This window comes from Strigops habroptila, chromosome 6 (genome assembly GCF_004027225.2).
Source record: "Strigops habroptila isolate Jane chromosome 6, bStrHab1.2.pri, whole genome shotgun sequence".
Classification (NCBI taxonomy): Eukaryota; Metazoa; Chordata; class Aves; order Psittaciformes; family Psittacidae; genus Strigops; species Strigops habroptila.
In genome coordinates, this window is record NC_044282.2 from 62,252,612 (window position 1) to 62,271,516 (window position 18,905).

The 18,905-nt window shown below is 51.7% G+C and overlaps 1 protein-coding gene across 1 annotated transcript; it reads left to right on the forward strand.

The window, feature by feature from the left end:
- The first annotated feature begins 121 nt into the window (after positions 1 to 121).
- On the forward strand, positions 122 to 16,177 carry LOC115609906 (L-gulonolactone oxidase-like). The gene is made up of 12 exons (XM_030490679.1): positions 122 to 289; positions 1,546 to 1,647; positions 2,215 to 2,340; positions 3,776 to 3,870; positions 5,285 to 5,375; positions 6,004 to 6,189; positions 13,017 to 13,124; positions 13,510 to 13,586; positions 14,148 to 14,297; positions 14,698 to 14,862; positions 15,326 to 15,416; positions 15,729 to 16,177. Exons 1-12 carry the CDS (start codon positions 287 to 289, stop codon positions 15,855 to 15,857), a joined length of 1,323 nt encoding a protein of 440 aa, XP_030346539.1. The 5' UTR covers positions 122 to 286; the 3' UTR covers positions 15,858 to 16,177.
- Positions 16,178 to 18,905: the final 2,728 nt, after the last annotated feature.

The window sequence follows — 18,905 nt, forward strand, 5'->3', positions numbered from 1 at the left end:
CAGACCCTTCAATTTGCAGCATCCCTGTAGGACGCGAGACCCCAGGTTCAAATCCATGCTCTGCCAGCCAGGAGCGAAGGGCTCAGCTGCTCTCCTCCCCCAAGGAGTCAGACAAATCCCAAGGTTATTCATTATCCTTCCAGCCTGGTGGGAAGCTCTTTGTTGACCCCCAGGGCAGGAACAAGATCTGCCAGCCTTGAGCCTGCCAGAATCGCCCCTCATCCCTGCTTCAGGAGCAGCCGGAGACCCACTTGCTCCAGCAGCATCTCGTGGAGAGGCCAACGGGATGGTAAGGAAAAGCCAAGAGGGGAATTTCTCAGGTTTTGGGGTGGGAAGGGTGGTCCAGGCAGTGTGGAACTACGTGTTGTGGTTGGGGCAATGTGGATTTGTTACCATCTTTGATATGGGTTTAATAACCAATATTGCCATGGTGAGAAATAGGAAAAGAGAGAGGGAAGGAAAGACAACGGATTCCCTGGATAAATCAGGCCAGGTTCTGGCTGCTGAACAGGAGTGTTTTATCATAGCATGGTTTGGGTTGGAAGGGACCTTAAAGCTCATGTAGGTCCAACCACCCTGCCACGGGCAGGGACACCTTCTACTAGACCAGATTGCTCAAACCCATGGGTTTTCTGTTTCCTCCATTTTGTTCTTTGGGTTTTTCTTCCATTTTCCCTGTCTCACTCTCTCTATACATCCTGGCCCAGAGACCAGCTCCGGGTTTTAACTTGCACAGGGGATCCCGTGAGGCAGCCCCAGCCCCACATCTCCCTCGCCCCCAGGGTTCCCTGCTGCTATCTGGGCTATCTGCAATAGTTTCCTGATGGCCCTGGCCCCGGGCAGTGTCACCTCCCTCGGCTGGGTGATGGGCCATCCACTGTCCCTGCCCTGCCCAGCCCCTAAAATCGGCCGGGGGGGTGGGGCTGGGGTTGTGGGGGAAGGTGGTGGCAGGGGGGAAGGATGCTGTAGACACCCCTGAGAGAGCCCTTCTGCACCCCTGGAGAGGTTTGGCCAGTTTTAGGTGGTTCTGCTCTTTGGGTGGGAGCTGAACCCATCACAGAGGTGGGGAGAAGCAAAATGACCTGAAGAGGGAGTCTGGGTGGGAAGGTGGAAGGCAGAAAGTTTGCTGGTGGAGAGGAGGCTGTAGGGAATTGGAGGAAGGATATCATAAGAGGTAGCAAGGGAATAAATCATCCCCTGCAGCCAAGATTGTGTTGGTTGTGTTGGGTTGTGTTGTGTTGGTGGGGCAGTACATTGGATCCAGTCCTGCCTGGGGCAGGGGGATGCACCATCTTCTCTAGGGCTTGATGGTCAACCCCACACCAGGCAGGCATTCCCACATACTGCAAAGGGAGCCTGCTCTTGCTCACATGGACACATCTCTGCTCTACAGACTCAAGGGGTTGAGATGAACCTCTGTGTCCCTAAATAATCCTTTGGGAAACCTGGCTCTGGTACAGTGGTCTTGGCAACAAAGGATGAGCTGTGCGGAAACCCAGGGGGAGGCACTTGCTTTCTGCTGCTTTAGCTCTTTTTATGGTCCAGGTTCACGGCCAAGGAGGAGTCAAGTTCCAGAACTGGGCCAAGACCTATGGCTCCTCTCCAGAGCTGTACTTCCAGCCCACTTCAGTGGAGGAGATCCGGGAGGTAAGGAAGGTGCTTCCAGGAGGCAACTCATTAGAAATGAAGAGGAAGAAAGTCTGGGAAGGTCTGTGATGCTCCATTATGTTCCATCAGGGAGGTCATAGATGGTGACAGCAGGAGTCCTTCCCTTAGACCTAAAAGATGCAGAAAACCAGCATGCCTGGCCCCAGTTGGACTCTGATCCTTGGACATCAGCGTCTGGTATCCTCCTGAGGTCCCCTGCCTGCCCTGGCAGCCATGATGAGCGGTGGGACTCCTGTGTCACTTTTGTCATCTCTGAGATGCCTCCGTCACCCTAGGGTGTCTCAGATGGGCATTGCCTCTTTGGAATCATAGAATGGTTTGGGTTAGCAGGAATCTTTAAAGGTCATCTAGCCCAGCCCCAAAAGAATGATCCCAAGGGCTGTCTTAGGAGAGGTCCAGGGGTAGTTTTAGCCCCTCATGACAAGTTATCCAAGTAAATGGATGTCAACCATGGGTGAGTTTTAGCTTGGGACATCTCACAGTGCCTCTGGCATCTCCCTTAGCACATGGAGTTGAGGGTGATGTTGGATACTGTTGTCTCTGCAGATCCTGGATATGGCCAGGCAGCGGAACAAGAGGGTGAAGGTGGTGGGGGGAGGTCACTCTCCTTCAGATATCGCCTGCACCGATGACTTCATGATCCAGATGGGGAAGATGAACAGGATCCTCAAGGTGAGACTGGCTTCTGGGAGATGGTGTGGTAGCACCTCTGTTTGTGCAGCCACCAAGGGCTGGAAGGAGTTGCACCAACACTGCCATTCCCAGCACGGCAACTGAAAGGATGAGGAGGCTTTCCTCTCCTCACAGACAGGAGTTTTACCAAACCAGACCCTGAAATGCTGGTGCAAGACTGGGGAATGCACATTTTCCTGGTGTAAAAGGATTGGAAGCCTATGGAGCAGCTATAAAGAGCCAAAGAAGTGATGTCTTCCCTGTGTGCATTCAACAAGAGCTTAACCTTGGCACGTTGTCCTTATCACAGCACTGATGGATGGGGAGGAGGTACCTGCAGAACCAATTCTTGTAGCTTGCTTGGTGCAAGCTTGCCAAGGTGCCTTAGGCAGACACAGCAGCCTGGCAAGGACAGGCTGGATGTTCCTGTGTCAGGTGTGGGATGTCCCCATGGGAGATTGCTCCGTTTGATGACACTGGGAAGGAAACAGCTCTTCCTGGTTCCCATTGGATCATATCCTGAACAACTCTGGGAAAATGAGAGCTGCTGAGAGGGAGAGCTCTTCCTGCTTTGCATGCAGACCTCTGGTGTGTAGGGAAAGCAATCATGGAATCATAGAATCCCAGGTTGGAAGGAACCTCAAGAATATCTGGTCCAACCTTTCTAGGCAAAGCATGACCTAGACTAGGTAGGCCAGCATCCTGTCCAGCCAGAGCTTAAACATGTCCAACATTGGGGAGTCACCATTTCCCTGGGGAAAATACTGGGCTCCTACTGGGGCTGCAGGTTATAAAGAGTGTGAGAACTGACCCTGTACATGCATGCGTACCTGCATGTCATGTGTGCATGCACAGGTATGCCTGTACATGCCTGTCGTGTGTGCATACCTTCATTTGTGCATATATATGCATGTGCGTGTCTGTGTGCAGCTGAAGATGAAAAAATCCTGACCTTAGCAGTGTATTCTGAGAGCTGGATCATTACTGGTAATTAACAGCAGTAAGTAATTAAGGAACAGCTCCCTCCCTGACAGCTCTGTCTGTCAGGAGTAGGATGGAATAGCTTCTAATGATGATAAGATCTCCTTCCACGAGGAGCTGGCTGAAGCTGGCTGGGAAGGGCAGGAGGGCAGAGCTGCAGGTAGAACTTTGCTGTGGGGTGTTTTCTCCCTCAAAACACCCAGGAGAAGTTATGGGAGAGATTACACAGCCCCGAGACTGGGGAGAGCGGGGGGGAGTGGGGTCTGGACCAGATTTGGGTTGGGTGAAGGTCTGAGAGGAGTTGCAGCTCAGGATAGGGCAAGTCTCTCACGGTACATGACTCTCCTGTCTAGATGTTATCATCGAGTACATTGGTAAGAGCAGAAGTGCTTTCCATGGGGTGTTTCTCCACTGAGATGTGTGACCTTCCCCTCTCCCATCCCATCCTTTGCAGGTAGACAAGGAGAGGCAGCAAGTGACGGTGGAAGGTGGGATCTTCCTCTCGGATCTGAACATTGAGCTGAGCAAGCATGGGCTGGCACTGGCCAAGTGAGTGGGACACATGTTTGGGGCCACCCCTGGGCATCCTCCCAGGTGTCCTGTCCCAGATCAAGTGCTGGGACATGGCAAAACAGGGATGTTTGAAGGGCTTTTACTGCAGAATAGGGGTGTTTACTTCAGGATCTGGTCTTCCACCAGGGTCCTGCAGATTGCAGGTCAGATCCCTCTGTGATGGAGTCCCTGATCCTCAGAGCAGGAGGCTGTATGAAGGGAGTCTTTATCCCCACACCAACCCTATTATTCCCACACTAACCCTCCAACAGGATGTGGACCTGTTGGAGTGAGTCCATGCTGAGGTGTCTGTGTGGAGCTGTAAGTCCTGTTTTCTCATGCTATGGCAGTACTGATGAACACCACAATGACCTGCTGGAGCAAGTCCAGAGGAGGCCACAAAGATGTTCCAAGGGCTGGAGCACCTCTGCTATGGAGACAGGCTGAGAGAGCTGGGCTTGTTCAGCCTGGACAAGAGAAGGCTCCAGGGAGACCTTAGAGCAGCTTCCAGTGCCTAAAGGGGCTGACAAGAAAGCTGGAGAGGGGCTTTTGACAAGGGCCTGTACGGACAGGACAAGGAGGAATGGCTTTAACCTGACAGAGGGGAGATGAAGATTGAGATAATAGGAAGAAGTTCTTCCCCGTAAGGGTGGTGAGAATGAAAACTCTGCACTGGCCCTAAGAAGATGAGAGCACCCTTCCTAGGTATGTCTTACATGGGGCAGAGGCTGACAGTAGGCAGCTCAGGGCAGAGGAGGCTGATGGCAGACTAGGCGAGAAGTGAGTTTTTGATGGCAAAGGACAATTAGCCACTGGAATATCTTAGTGGGAGGTATGGGAGAATTTTTTCTCTGCATTGCTTTGGGATGTCTGGTGTCCCCAGAAGAAGAGGTGGAAGTGATCTTTTATACTTCTACCATTTCCATGTGCCTGCATGTTTGGAGGAATGGATCTAGGTGTCCATCCAGATCTTATGCCTCTGGATGCTGCTTCCAGCCCTGCTCCACAGTGATGTTTCTGGGGTAAACCCAGGCTCCTCCCTGTTTCTTCTGAATGCGTATGGGAGGGATGTCTCCACCCCAGTGAGTCACTCCAGGCTGATGGGGAGAGACGGGAACTTGTGAGATTGGACACAGCTGAGTTGACCTTAGTGATCTGCCTCTTCCTCTCCATGGCCTCCAGCAGCATCCTGATAGATATGTCCTATGGAGACACGCACACATGGCCAACAAACCCACCCATTGCTGCAGGGTACCCTGAAGGCTGGAAGACCCTGCTTATTGGGGTAGGGGGACATTTCCTCTGGGGCTTCTGTGTAGGGTCTGCACATGGTGCAACGCCATGGTGTGGTATGCCCCACACTGTGCCCCGTGCACTGAGGTCCTCACCCAGCCCCTTCATCTGCCCACAGTTTAGGAGCTGTTTCAGAGGTGGCAGCAGCTGGTGTCATCGGGACGGGGACACACAACACTGGGATCAAGCACGGCATCCTCCCCACCCAGGTGAGACATGAGTTGGGAGCATGTTGATGCACGGACATTAGCATCACCCAGTCTGGGTCTGGTGGGGTCCTGTCCCCCTGGGCATGGAGTTGTTACAGGGAACCCAAAGTCCCCCACAAAGAGTGGGACCTCCTCATCTGTCATCCAAAACATAATCCAGCTCAAAACTCTTTTGTTCCTGTGCTTTATGGTCTTCTAATCTGATGAATAAACTCTGTACCAAGGGAAAAGAAGTTCTGGTATTGGAGCTCCCCAAAACCAAATCTCTGCAGGGCCCAGGTCTGTTTTCAACTAGATATGTATAAAAATCTTCCACTCATAGATCCCGTATGGCAATTCCACTGATGGTTACGGAGAAATGAAGTAATTCAGGGGAGTTCCACTTCTTTATTTGATGGCTTCTCCAATGTACTTCAGAGAGAGAAGGATCCTTTAATGTCACTGTATGAAAAGCAGCAGGAAATGGGCTGGGGGAGCCAAGCTCAGCAGAAAACACCTTGTGATGACAGTCATGGTATGGGTGTCTCCTTGCTTGGCCCCCAGCCCTAAGTTTTGGGGTGAATGCAGGGTCTCGGCATGGAGATGGGACACACTGAACCCTTGCTGAAGCTTCGCTCCCCTCTTGCAGGTTGTAGCACTCACCCTCCTGACAGCCTCAGGGGAGATCCTAGAGTGTTCAGAGTCCATCAACGTGGACATCTTCCAGGCTGCCCGCCTGCACCTTGGCTGCTTGGGCGTTGTGCTCACAGTCACCTTCCAGTGTGTGCCCCAGTTCCACCTGCACGAGGTGACCTTCCCCTCCACCCTCACCGAGGTATGATGCGGGTGAGGCTTTTAAAGCCTTCCTGGGGATAAGCAAAGTTCTCGGGGAGGTGTCATGGTTGGGGGAAGACTGGGAAGGAGTTGTGCTCTGGTACAATATGTCACGTGTATGTGTAGTTTCCACCCCTGACGTGCGTGGTGATAGGACAATGGCTTTAAACTGACAGAGGGGAGATTGAGATGAGCTCTTAGGAAGAAGTTGTTCCCTGTGAGGGTGGTGAGGCCCTGGCACAGGTTGCCCAGAGAAGCTGCGGCTGCCCCATCCCTGGCAGTTGACCAATGCCAGCATTCCCACCGGAGCAGTGATGGAGGTTTGCCATCAGCTTCATCTTCGCTGGGCTGCCTCCAAGCAGTGGCAGAGCTGAGCACAGAGGCTCCAGTGCAATCAAGTTAGAGATGCTGAAGGAGCCCGCAGGCGTCAGCGCTGCCGCTCTCAGTGCTTGCTTCTGCCCATGGAAAACATCGCCACAAGATGGATCAGCCAATGCCTCTGCTCTGTTTAACCTGGTGTTTGCAGCCGCTGGCAGGTCAGAGGAGATCTGGTAACTCCAGGCATGCATGACTAAGCCTAATGCAGTTTTAATGTTCCAGCTGGAGAAAATTGCCCTTGCTGGAAATCCTGGGCTGGTCTGAGGAGCTGATGTGCTGCCTGGACTAAGCATGAACAGGGAGAAGGCTGAGCCAGCATCCCTGGAGGCAGGCACTGCCAGCAGGGTCCTGGAGGAGAGGAGCAGCATCCCGCAGGGCATGGCTGCTCCCATGAACCATTTGCTCTCTGAGGAAGTGCCGTGTCCCATCTCATCATCTCCTGCTGCTCAGCTAACGGACAGCCTCGCTTTTTAGAGCAACAGATGGGCCACTTAAAATAGTCCATGAGCATCCGCAGGTCCATGAAGATGCCCTGAGGGCTGGACCACCTCTGCTATGGAGACAGGCTGAGAAAGCTGGGCTTGTTCAGCCTGGAGAAGAGAAGGCTCCACAGAGACCTTAGAGCAGCTTCCAGTGCCTAAAGGAGCTAACAAGAAAGCTGGAGAGGGGCTTTTGGCAAGGGCCTGTAGGGACAGGACAAGGGGGAATAGCTTTAAACTGACAGAGGAGAGATTGAGATGAGATCTTCGGAAGAAGTCAGTTATTGGAACTAGATGAGTTTTAAGGTCTCTTCCAACCCAAACCATTCTATGATCTTGTGCTCCTGATAATAAGTTCGTCCTTTCTTGTGTCTGGGTATTTTCTGGGACAGAGCTCTCCATCTCCCAGCATGAAGTTGAGCTGAACGTGGGACAAACCATGCTGGAGATAACGAATGTGATGGGTGACATGTTTCAAGGGCCAAACTGAACAAATCCCTTATCAGGATCCAACCCCAGAGCTGCATTTGGGTCATCTGATGGAAAAATCCCTTTAAACCAATTGCCATTTTGCTGCTGGACTTGCCTGTCTCTGTCTTACCAAAGGTTCAACCCAGGCTAAGGTGTATAGTGCTAGTAATTGGTCCATTTGGGACATCCACAAGGGAGCTGGCTTTCTGAGGAGGGTTTCTGACCATTTGTCCTCTTCTTGTTGTCCCTTCTTCATGGCCATGTCTCTCCTGAAGACAATGTCTTCCATGAAATCTACAAAAGGGCACTTCATTGGCCACAGAGAATATGAGAAAAGTAGGTCCTTGTTCACCGTGCAGCTGAGGCACTGGGGACAGTGTCCTGGGATGCTGGTGCAGAGATGGCCAGTGCTGGAGAGTGGTTTTCTCCAACTGAGCTTTCCATTCCCAGCAGGAATTGGGCTGAGAAAGGCTGATTTCCCTTGAAGGAGGCATGAAATGCTCTTTTTTGTGGCAGTGCACCTCCTGGGCTTTATGAGCTTGGGTCTCCACATGGCTCTGTGGCCAGTGGTGGGCGTGATCTGGTTCCCTCAGCAAGCCTTTTGAAGGCCCAGTGGGCATTTCTACAGAGCAACTGGAAGGAATTCTTTCTCCTGGGAACACATCAAAACTGACTTTCCCTGTCTCTGCCATTATAAAAACTCCTTTTAACTGCTGGATGCATTTCCTTGGAGCCCTCCCACTCTGAAGGTGCTGGGAAGTCAGATGGAGTGAGCTGGGATAGGATGGGACCTCCTGCCCTGAGCTGAGCAACCATCCAGCTTGTCCCCTGTCCCTGGCACTAGATCATCACCAGTCTGCAGCGTTGCACAGGCTAAATCCTACAGAGAAGGGGCCACCCACAAGTTGAAAGATCTGGTAGACTTCTAAATGCTGGGGACTCAATTGCGTTCACTGGAAGGAGTTAGATTTCTGGATAGGGAAGCTGAGGCATGAAGTCCACCAGGAGGAGAAAAACAGCTGTGGTGGAAAGGAACATCTCCAGGAGCTTGAATCTGCTTTAATCACTGATTGTGTTTGTCCTCCTGTGAGGTCTGACATCCCTGCTGGTGCATCCTCAGCAGCATCCTCATCCGTTGTCTCATTTGGGTCTCACAGGTCCAGTTCCAGCCCTGGCTAACAACAGCACAAGCCTTCATAAAGTTGGGCTCATGAAAAATAAATAGTCCTTGGACAAAAGCAGCAAAATTTGTGGCAGGATTGATCAGAGCTGCAGCACTAGTAAAGCTCTGAGAAATGCTGTCCTTAATTTTTTAAGGACTGAATTATTCAGTGCCCCGTTGAGGTGGCTTTAACACCACCAGGAATGTGGATCTAACGCACTTTTGCAGTATCTTTTTTGTAAGCCCTGATCCAAATCAACCCAGTGATCCCTGTGCTGCGCTGTGGGACAGAGAGGTCCGTGTGCGTTACTCAAACCCATTAGCATGTCTGCCTGCCTGCTCTCACACCCCCAGGAGCAGCTGCACCAGAGCACTTCAGGGTCTTATTTTTCCTGGGGTGTGGGAAGGGAAGACATAGGAATAAGGGAAACCCAGAAAGATATTTCTCCAGGGGGGCCTCCCAAGCCTGCAGCAAGTTCATTGCCAGTGTTCCCAGTTGTAGAGGTGATGAGTTAGTGTTTAATGGGCTCAGGGGTATTTTTTTGCCTGTGAATTGCCTGTTTGCTTCCTGAGCTGTGGCTTCTCTGGTGTCCTGCAGCAGGGAGTTCCCTGCTTTAACTGGATTTAAATATGTTTAAACATGGTGGGAATCTGCTGGCTCCTTGTGGGCTCCTCACCCACTCTGACAGACTGCTCAGACCTTCAGTGCACCCTCTAGCACCTTCCCTGAGACAAATTGCCATGCTAAATGCTGTTTTACACCTCCTAATCTGATTTTAGCTAGGAAATCTATCTCACATGCAGGATAACCCTGCTATCCTGAGCAGGGCAGGTAGCCCAGGTTGAGCTTTACCTTACTCAGCATCATCTGCACAGTTCAGCCCATCTCTCGTCATCCCTTAGGGCTGTTAGGAGGGTGAAACTAGAATGCACTCTATAAATATTAATGCCATTATCAATTCTCGGTCATCCCTGCTCCTCGCCTGCTTCCAGATCTCCAGCTTTCATGTCGAGTGGCCCAGCGAGGCGGAAGAGAATAATGGCAAGGGAGCAGGTTGTTTGAAATATTTAAGCTTGAGTTATCTAAGACATTGCAAATAATATATGTGTCAGAGGAGAGGCGCTCGGATTTGTGGTTACGTAAGATCTGCATGCTTTCTTTTCTGGCCTCGTGATTATCTTTATCACTGGAATAAACTCAGCTGCTCTAGCTGCTGACAATGACCGGGAATAACGCATGGGACCAACAGGGTTCATTGCACAGCTGAGGTCAGCAGAGAGACCTGCAGAGCGTCCCTGGATGGTGGCAGGGATGGAGTCAGCCTCCCTTTGCCCCACATCTGCTGGGAGGCTGATGAGGATGGGTCGGGCTCAGATATGATACTTCTCCCCCTGATCTTTGCAGCTTTGGGACTTCCTGAGCTGGAGGCGGGTTTTATTGTATGTGATAAGGCAATGAGTTTCTCATTTGTGTGATCTGCTTCTGAATCTGTGCACAATTTTAGCCCTCCCCACAGACTTAGCAACCTGGTGGGTGAAGAAGAGCTTCTTTTGATCTGAGCCTACCACTTCCTAACCCTAACCTTAACCCTTTGTGGGTATCCCAGGCACCTGGGATGAATCCCTCATGCCCAAGTTCCCCAAGACCACCCAGTGCCTAAACCCCCACTCCATCACTGGGCCTGACCTCATCCCTCTTTGCCAGAAATGCTGGTTTTGGCCTCAGTGCATGGAAATGACTCTTCCAACCAGGGCTCGCTGTCCCCTGACACGGTAGAACCCTACCAGGCACAGGCAGCACACAGGCAAAGTGGGGGGAGCTGAGCATACATCTCCTCTCCCAGAAAGTGACTCCACATGCATCCTTGCTCCCATTCACTGCTCCAACAGACCTACAGGACATGTGCTAGTGACTTCTTGTGCTTCATCCTCCCCAGCACTTTGGACTCATCTGCCCCTTGTCCCATCCTTGTCCTTTCCCTGAGGACCCTCAAACATGCATTGCAGCGGGCACAGTGCCTGACCCTCAGCTCAGTGTGCTCTTGAGGGTGTTTACAAGCAAGCAGCTTCTTTGACACAGCCTTTATGAAGCAAAGGGATTTATTTTGAGCTTCTCAGAGGGAGATGAAGACGAGCAAAATCCCCTGGGTCTCTGGATGCCCCAGGGTCATCTCCATTGTGAGCATCGGCCACATTACAGCAATTCCCACTGCCTGACCCCTGCTTCCAGCTCCGGCTCTCAGCCAGCAGACAGCCTCCCCAAGGACGGACTCCCGAAGCCGGCGTGCCCGCTGCGCTGCAATTATCCTACAAAGTCGTGGGCTTATTTCCCTCAGACCGATATCACAAGAATCAAAAGCACACATTGGAAAAGTCACCCCCGTGAGCAGTTTGCTTCTCTGCTCAGTCGTTGTGGCTGGAAGGAAAATAGGCGTTGGCAGGATCACCTTGGGAAAGCTGCATCTTTCTTTTCCTCACTTGTTTTACTACTTGATGCATTTATTCCTAAACCAAACCAACAAAAACGTTCAGGTGTAGCTTTTGCCCTGCTTCTACTTGTGCAGTCATTCACTGTTTCCAACAAAAGAACTACTCTGGCCAGAAAATTTACGTGAGATCTAAGGAAGAAGCTCTTCCCTGTGAGGGTGCTGAGGCCCTGGCACAGGTTGCCCAGAGAAGCTGTAGCTGCCCCATCCCTGGCAGTGTTCAAGGCCAGGGTGGACACAGGGGCTTGGAGCAACCTGGTCTAGTGGAAGGTGTCCTTGCCCATGGCAGGGGGTTGGAAGTAGATGAGCTGTAAGGTCCCTTCCAACCCAAACCAGGCTGGGATTCAGTGATTCTATGAAAATAGGCTGTTTTGGAAACATCTTAGAGAGATTTTGTGGCTCTTCGGGAGCTGCAGATGTGAAGATGAAGACAACAACATTAGCATTAATGCTCATCAATTACATGAATACACTATTCATCTTCCCATCTTCCCTGCTTTAACAGGACCATGGCGTTACAGCAGTGCAACCCCATGAAGACCCTCACCTTATGGCAAGGTCACAGCAGGTGCTCAGCGCCCAAGCAGCCTATCCTGGTGATTAATACCTCATTAAGACAAATAACTCAAACAATCCAGCTAGAAAGGAGCAGCTTCACAGCTAAGATTGCCATGACCTTCCTGAGGTTATGTCCATGGGTCATTGCACCTTCTTCCAGTGCCAAGAAAACTCCCTGAAGCAAAGCTGCTGGGGTTTTAAGCCTTTCTGCTAAGCTATGGGAGACCTCTGCAGGAGGAGCAGGGGGTAGTTGGAAAGGCTGTTTGCAAGAGGCGTTGGTGCTGGCCTGGCTGAAATAGCACTGTGCAGGGGGTGAGCACAGGGTCCCTCTATTCTCACACACGCAGGCAGGGAGAAGGGACTAGGGCTGAAGGGTCTGCTCATTTCTGTGGGTGCTGCTGTGTCAGACAGTGGGGTTTCCTCCAAGCAGCCCTGGAATAAGACCCCAGTAGCCCTGGGAACAGGCTGAGTATGTCCTGGGGCTACAGCCACCCCCTTGAGCTCCATCACCTGCATTGTCCTGCCTGTACCCTGCCTGCTCTGGCTCCCCATGCCTCAATGTCCTTGGCTGCTGCCAGGCAGCTCATCTGAGGGACCTGCTCTGCTCTTCCTAAAGCTCGTTTTTGTGTCTTTATGAATAATTTGGCAATTCTACGTTTGAAGACATCTCTGGGACAAGGTCATGTAATGCATCCCAGCTCCATCCCCCATCGCATCCCAGCTCCATCCTCTGTGCATCCTGGCTCCATTCCCTTGTTGCCTATGGGCTCCAGCACTGCAGAGGGCTGTGCTGCCAGGCTGTGAAAACTAGGGAGAGCATCCCTGACAATGGAGCAAGAGGTGGATTTTGGTGGCCCCCAGCTTAGAGCCAGCTGCTCCATGGCTGATGGCTGGAGGGGGCCCCCCCAGCTGTGTCTGTGCTGCCTCAGGTCTGGGAATGCCTGATAGAGCAATTTGGGGGCTGCAGAGCTGCGATTGTGGGAGGAGGCAGGGTATGAGCTCAGATGCAGCCCCAGCAGCATCTTCAGGATAGGGGAGCTCTGATATGGCTGAGGTAGAGGAGACAATGGGCATGCCCTATTCCCTACCCTAAATGCTGGGTCTGTGGTCTCTGTTAGCCTTTTGGTGCACGGTGGGGCTATTCTGACTCCCTTTCAAGCCAGAGAGTCTCTGCAGACAGACCTCAGACCTGCCCTGGCATCCCTGGGAGTCCTCTGAGGTGCCTCTATCCTGGGATTCCTGCTCCTGGGGGCAGGACAATCACCAACCAGTCCCATTTCTCTGGTTGTTGCAGGTCCTTGATCACCTTGGGGACCACCTGAAGAGATCCCAATACTTCCGATTCCTGTGGTTCCCTCACAGTGAGAACGTCAGCGTCATCTACCAGGATCCCACCAACAAGGCAGGTCCCACTGGGCTCCATGCGAGAAGGGAGAAGGGCCCGTGCACAGAGCTAGGATGGACTTGCTGGGGTGGCTGATGAGAGAAACAGTATTTTGGGGGCTCAGATGGACTCTGCCCATGCTCCACAGTAGGGAGGGTCCCAGGACACAGATACAGCTGGGGCTGTCCAAGCTCTGAGCATCCTCATGACAAAGCCTGGTCTCTTTCTGAGGCTCGATGTGTCCCTGATTCATCACAGGAGATTTGGGCAGTCCTTCTCCAAACCCCCACTCCCAGCTTGGTCCTGGTCCAGGCATGTGCTCCCACCTTCATGCCTGCTGGCAAGAAAGCTGCAAACCTGCTAGTGGCTAACAACCATCGTCTTCCTCTGCTTGGCTTTGCAGCCCCCCTCTTCCTCCGCCAGCTGGTTGTGGGATTATGCTGTTGGCTATTATTTGCTGGAGTTCTTGCTCTGGATCAGGTAGGAGCATGCTCTGGGCAGTAGCTGGGGTTTGGGCTGACCTCATCTCTCCTCTGCATCTATACATTGAAACCTGTGCTGCTTTGCTGAGAGTCCCAGGGAAGATGGCAAGGGAGAACTGTGACCCGGAGCACCCTACCCCTGGGAAAGGAGGAAATGCTTCCTCCAGCAGGCTCCTGTGCAGGAGGAGCGGATTTGGTCTGGGATTGATGTCTGGGGCTGCACTGCCCTCTCGTGTGCACAGAGATGGAGCATGCAGGACTGATGGCGCCAGACACTTTTCAGTGGTGCCCAGCGACAGAACAATGAGCAATGGCCATAAACTAAAACACAAGAGTTTCACCTCAACATGAGGAAGAACTTTTTCACATTTCACAGGGTCCAGCGCACTGAACAGGTTGCCCAGGAGGGTCTTTCTCTCTGGAGTAACCTGCTCTAGGTGGCTCTGCCTTGGCAGAGGGGTTGGATTAGATGATCTCCAAAGGTCCCTTCCAACCCTGATGATCCTGTGATTCTGTGATCTCTGGGGTCAGATCTCACCTCCACCTCTCTCCCTTGCAGCACCTTTGTGCCCAGGTTGGTGTGCTGGATCAACCGCTTCTTCTTCTGGCTCCTCTTCAGTTCCCGGGTGGAGAATATTGCCATCAGCTACAAGATCTTCAACTACGAGTGTCGCTTCAAGCAGCATGTTCAAGACTGGGCCATCCCCATGTAAATGGCTCTGCAAACCCTCCCTGTCCAACCCCAGCCCGACTCAGTGCCTGTATCACATACCATTCCCTGCTTGTGCTCTACCCCAGCCCAGGCCGCCTGGGGCAGGAGCAAAGCCATGGAGAAAGAGACGTGGCTAGGAGGCATCATTCCTACCTGCGTGCTTAGCGTGGGGACCCTTCTGCATCCCTGTCCTGGGATACCAAATCCATATCACACTATGTCTTGGGGCTTTGAGTCCAAAGCAAGGGGGGGACGTGCTGGGACATGCCATAGCTTGTCCAGGGCTGGCCTCATCCACATCTGTTCTCTGTATCTTCCCTGAATTAGCATAGGACCAGGGATGGAGCTGTGGGGTTGGGGGTTCAAATTAACTGGGTTGGGGTCTTCTCCTGGGCAGTGAGAAGACGAAGGAGGCTCTGCTGGAGCTGAAGGCTGCCTTGGAGAACAACCCCAAGATGGTGGCTCACTACCCTGTGGAGGTGCGCTTCGTCCGGGGGGACGACATCTGGCTGAGTCCCTGCTTCCAGCGAGACAGCTGCTACATGAACATCATCATGTACAGGTGAGCCATGTCCCCTTTCCAACCCCCTCATCTTCTTCTTCCTCTTCCTCCCCGGGTCAGTGTGCTGGTACTCCATGCCTGGAGTCCCAGCAGCAGCAAATACACAGCTCAAACACACCAACACCAGCTCTTGGCAGACACTGGAGAGCTGGATTGAATGAGCTCTTGCACTTTTGCCCACTCACCTCACTCAGTTTGCAGGCACCAAGCCAGAGGGGATGGTGTGGCCTTGCAGCACCCTAGAGTCACCCACCCCTGTTTCTTGAGCATCTTGTCCTAGGTGAGGGTCCACCGGCCAAGTGCTGGGGACATGCTGGTTCCCAGAGGGTTTCTATTACCTGGTGTTGGTCAAAGAGCCCATCGTCGGCCCCTGGAGTTGTCCTTCTCCCCACGTGGGGGTTACCTGGGTGAGCAAATTTCCCTACATCGCTGCTAATGCCTTCCCTACCTGATCCCACTCCAGGCCCTATGGGAAGAACGTCCCCCGCCTCAACTACTGGCTGACCTATGAGGGCATCATGAAGAAGCATGGTGGGAGACCACACTGGGCAAAGGTACCGATGGCCATGCTCCTCTGGGAGGAGAGGGTCTGTGGAGGGGCATCCCTTCCCATTTTCCATCACTGCTCCTCATGGAGAAGGGGGTTTGCAGTCGAGTAGGGCTTAAAGAAGATCTCCAACACCAGGCTGGTCCCAAGGGGAGATGGGTACCTCGAGGAGATGGTATTCCTGATGATGCTACCCACCCTGGACGTGTGGATAAGGGGATGGAGGTCCCACCACTTCTGCAGGGGCTTCTCACAGCATGTGGTGGGATGGTGCAGGGCCAGTGATGGGCAGCCCTCCCAGGCACTCTCTCTCCTGCAGGCCCACAGCTGCACCCGGAAGGACTTTGAGAAGATGTACCCAGCCTTCCCCAAATTCTGCTCCGTCCGGGAGAAGCTGGATCCCACGGGGATCTTCATGAATGCCTACCTGGAAAAGGTGTTTTACTGATGGAAGGCAATGTGGGGGATGGAGGAAAAACCAGCCGTCACCCCCAGTTCTTGGGACACACCAAAGCTCGTGGTCCTCCATGGTCCCAAGGTCCCCATCTCTGCCCTTACCTGCCGTGACAGCAGGCAGCAAGGGCTGGCCCCATGGGCAGGAGTGTGCACTGATCGTGATGCTAACATGGCTCTGAGGTGCCTCGAAGTCTTCTGGAAACCAGCAGCTTGGGGGGGACCATGTCCCTGTCCCCCCAATACCTGTACAGCCCCAAGTGCCTCCTGTCCAAGACAACATCTCAATAAAGACCTTTCTTTGAGCAGATCTTATCTAAGCCTCTTCTTTCAGCCTGGGCACATGTCCCATGGAGGTGCCCAGTTCCTGGGACAGGGGTTTGGTGTTCCTGTGCAGCACCACTGCAGGGGTCAGGGCTGGACATGGAGACCAGATCTCATTGCAGAGCCTGGGGCTGGAGCCATCCATGTCCTCGAGCTCAGGCCATCTCCCCTCACAGAGGCACACAGGCAGGTTTTGGGAGGAAGAGGCAGCCTGACAGGTCCACCCCAGCCTGTCTGGTGTTGGTGTATGGGATGCCACGCATGGGCAATGGGTTGTGTTCTCTCCCAAGTGGGGCTGCAGCTGTACAGCTGCAGCTGTACCAGCCAAAACCTGTAGGAGATGCTCCTGTCCCTCCTCTCCTAAAAAATGTCCCTGCTAGACCAAACCAATGCCCCGCTTGCATCACCAAGGGATGGGGAAGGGGACATGGGTTTCTCAAGAGGAGTGCGGCAGGATTCATAGAATCCTACAATCCCAGGCTGGAGGGGATCTCAAGGATCATCTGGTGCAACCTTTCCAGGAAAAGCATGACCCAGACTAGATGCCCCAGCACCCTGCCCAGCCAGAGCTTAACAGTGTCTGGTGTTGGGGAGCCCAACACTTCCCTGGGGAGATTATTCCAATGGCTGCTTGTTCTCATTCACACTTTAATTTAGATCATCTTCATGAGATTATGAGTATCAGGTTGTTAACATAGATAATTTTTTATGACCGAAGTGCTGGTGGCAAACATTTGAAGTTATTCTTGGGGACAGACTTCATCATCATGACTGAAAAAGTTATCCCCCAGAAGAAGCAGAAATCTACCACTCCCTTACGGTATCCATTCAAAATGACCTGCTAGGAAGGTATGACCTCTCACTTCATCTCTTCTTAATTTAATATTGAAGATTCTTTTGATTTTTACAGAATAACCCCAATACTGGCTCAGAAGAGAGTCCAGGTTTACAGTCTGCATCTTAAAAGGCTGGGAAGAAATCCACAGAGCAAAAGGATTATTTGGTCATCAACACAGAGATATTTCTGAAGTCCAAAGTAGATCATGTTCAAATAAAAAATTAGCTGCCTGCTTTACTCTGATTTGCTAAATCTTTTAAGCTATGGATCTTTTTCTAGAATTAATTCATTGTTATTTGTCTATTTTTGAAGGACATCCTTCAAAAGGTCTCCTTTAGCATCCTAAAGTAATCTCATTAATTCGTTACTCTTTCCTTTCCCATCAGTAGGTGGCACACTCAGAAAATGAAAAAGTTAAAAACCCAGAATCCAGGAATCGCTCATGTTTGCTTTAGGAAGGCACCGTAATAACTTCGTTAGTTAATTCTGAAAATGGACTGCAGGGCCAGTTAGCCATGCCTGAGCAAGAGAGAGTCCTGGAGATGGGCCACCTCCACCACAGCATTGTAAAGCACTGCATTTTCCCTTCCCAAACCACACCACTGGCCATCTCCCCATGGGCATCTTGTGTCTGGGGCTCTCTATGGCAGTCGCACTTTACCAATAGATGCTGGCAGGCAAAGTGTAGTACAAGCCTGCAAGAGGACTCAAACCACCATTAGCAAGGCTATAAACACAGAGTCGAAAAGGGGAATGTTTGAAAAAGCTCAGGAAAGCATAAGAGGGCACTTCCAGGACCTAAAGGTTAAGTTCTCATTCCTTGGGACCTCTCTACAGCCACAGGCAGTGTTTAGAGACAGACAACAACGTCCCAAAAATGGATGTAGTGAACACACTGAACACATGTAGTAACATGAAGACATCTCCTTGCAAGATGCTGGCACCAGGAGGCTCTCACATACACTGAGAGCTTCTTCATTACACAGAGATGCTCGGAATGCTGCAGGGGTGGTCTCAGATCATTCAGTTTTATTATTCATGTTCATGGCTTGCTCTCTTTACTCTGTGAGTTCATAAGCAACCATCTCTGGTGATTTTTCTCTCCCTGTAAAATATTTCTGAGGTACTTTTTATGCATTTTATGATACTGCGTAAGTAATAATCCTGTTCAGATGAAGTTGTAAAGCCACTATCCCTCATATTGGAGAAGTCATAGAAGTCCAGTGAAGTTCCCACTGACTGGAAAAGGGGAAATATAACCCCCATTTTTCAAAAGGATAAAAAAAAAGACCTGGGGAACTACAGCCTGGTCAGTCTCACCTTGCTGCCTGGCAAGATCATGGAGCAAATCCTCCTGGAAACTATGCTAAGGCACACAGACAATAAGGGGATGATTGGTGACAACCAACATGGTTTCACTAAGGGCAAATTGTGCCTGACAGATTTTGTGGCCTTCTATGGTGGAGTGGCAGCTTTGGTGGTTAAGGGAAGAGAGACTGAGATCATCTACCTGCACTTGTGCAAAGCATTTCACATCCTTGTCTCTAAACTGGAGAGGCACGGATTTGGGGATGGACCATCTCCTGGCTGGTTCACATCAAGCAGCAAGACTTCTACTGGCTTTTCATCCCCAAATCTTGAATATGTTTACCATCCCCTAGACTTTTATAGTGTATAAATCTTGTCCCCTGCCCTGGGGCATATATTATTATAGGGTATAAATCATGACCCAGCACCCTGGGGCAGCTGCACTGGAGGTTTCCTCAGCTAATGAAGCTGTCCCATGCCAGAACCAGCCACTGAAGGGGTGAGCTGGTCCTGGCATTAATCCAGTGCCTGAGTGATTACATAGGTGACATCAGTGGGAAAATGTCTTAATTA

What these genes read in the sequence shown, in the direction of transcription:
- LOC115609906 (XM_030490679.1), top strand. An exon ending in TCCCCTCCACCCTCACCGAG is followed by an intron (nt 6,190 to 13,016) that starts GTATGATGCGGG and finishes TGGTTGTTGCAG; the next exon opens with GTCCTTGATCACCTTGGGGA. An exon ending in GAGTTCTTGCTCTGGATCAG is followed by an intron (nt 13,587 to 14,147) that starts GTAGGAGCATGC and finishes TCTCCCTTGCAG; the next exon opens with CACCTTTGTGCCCAGGTTGG.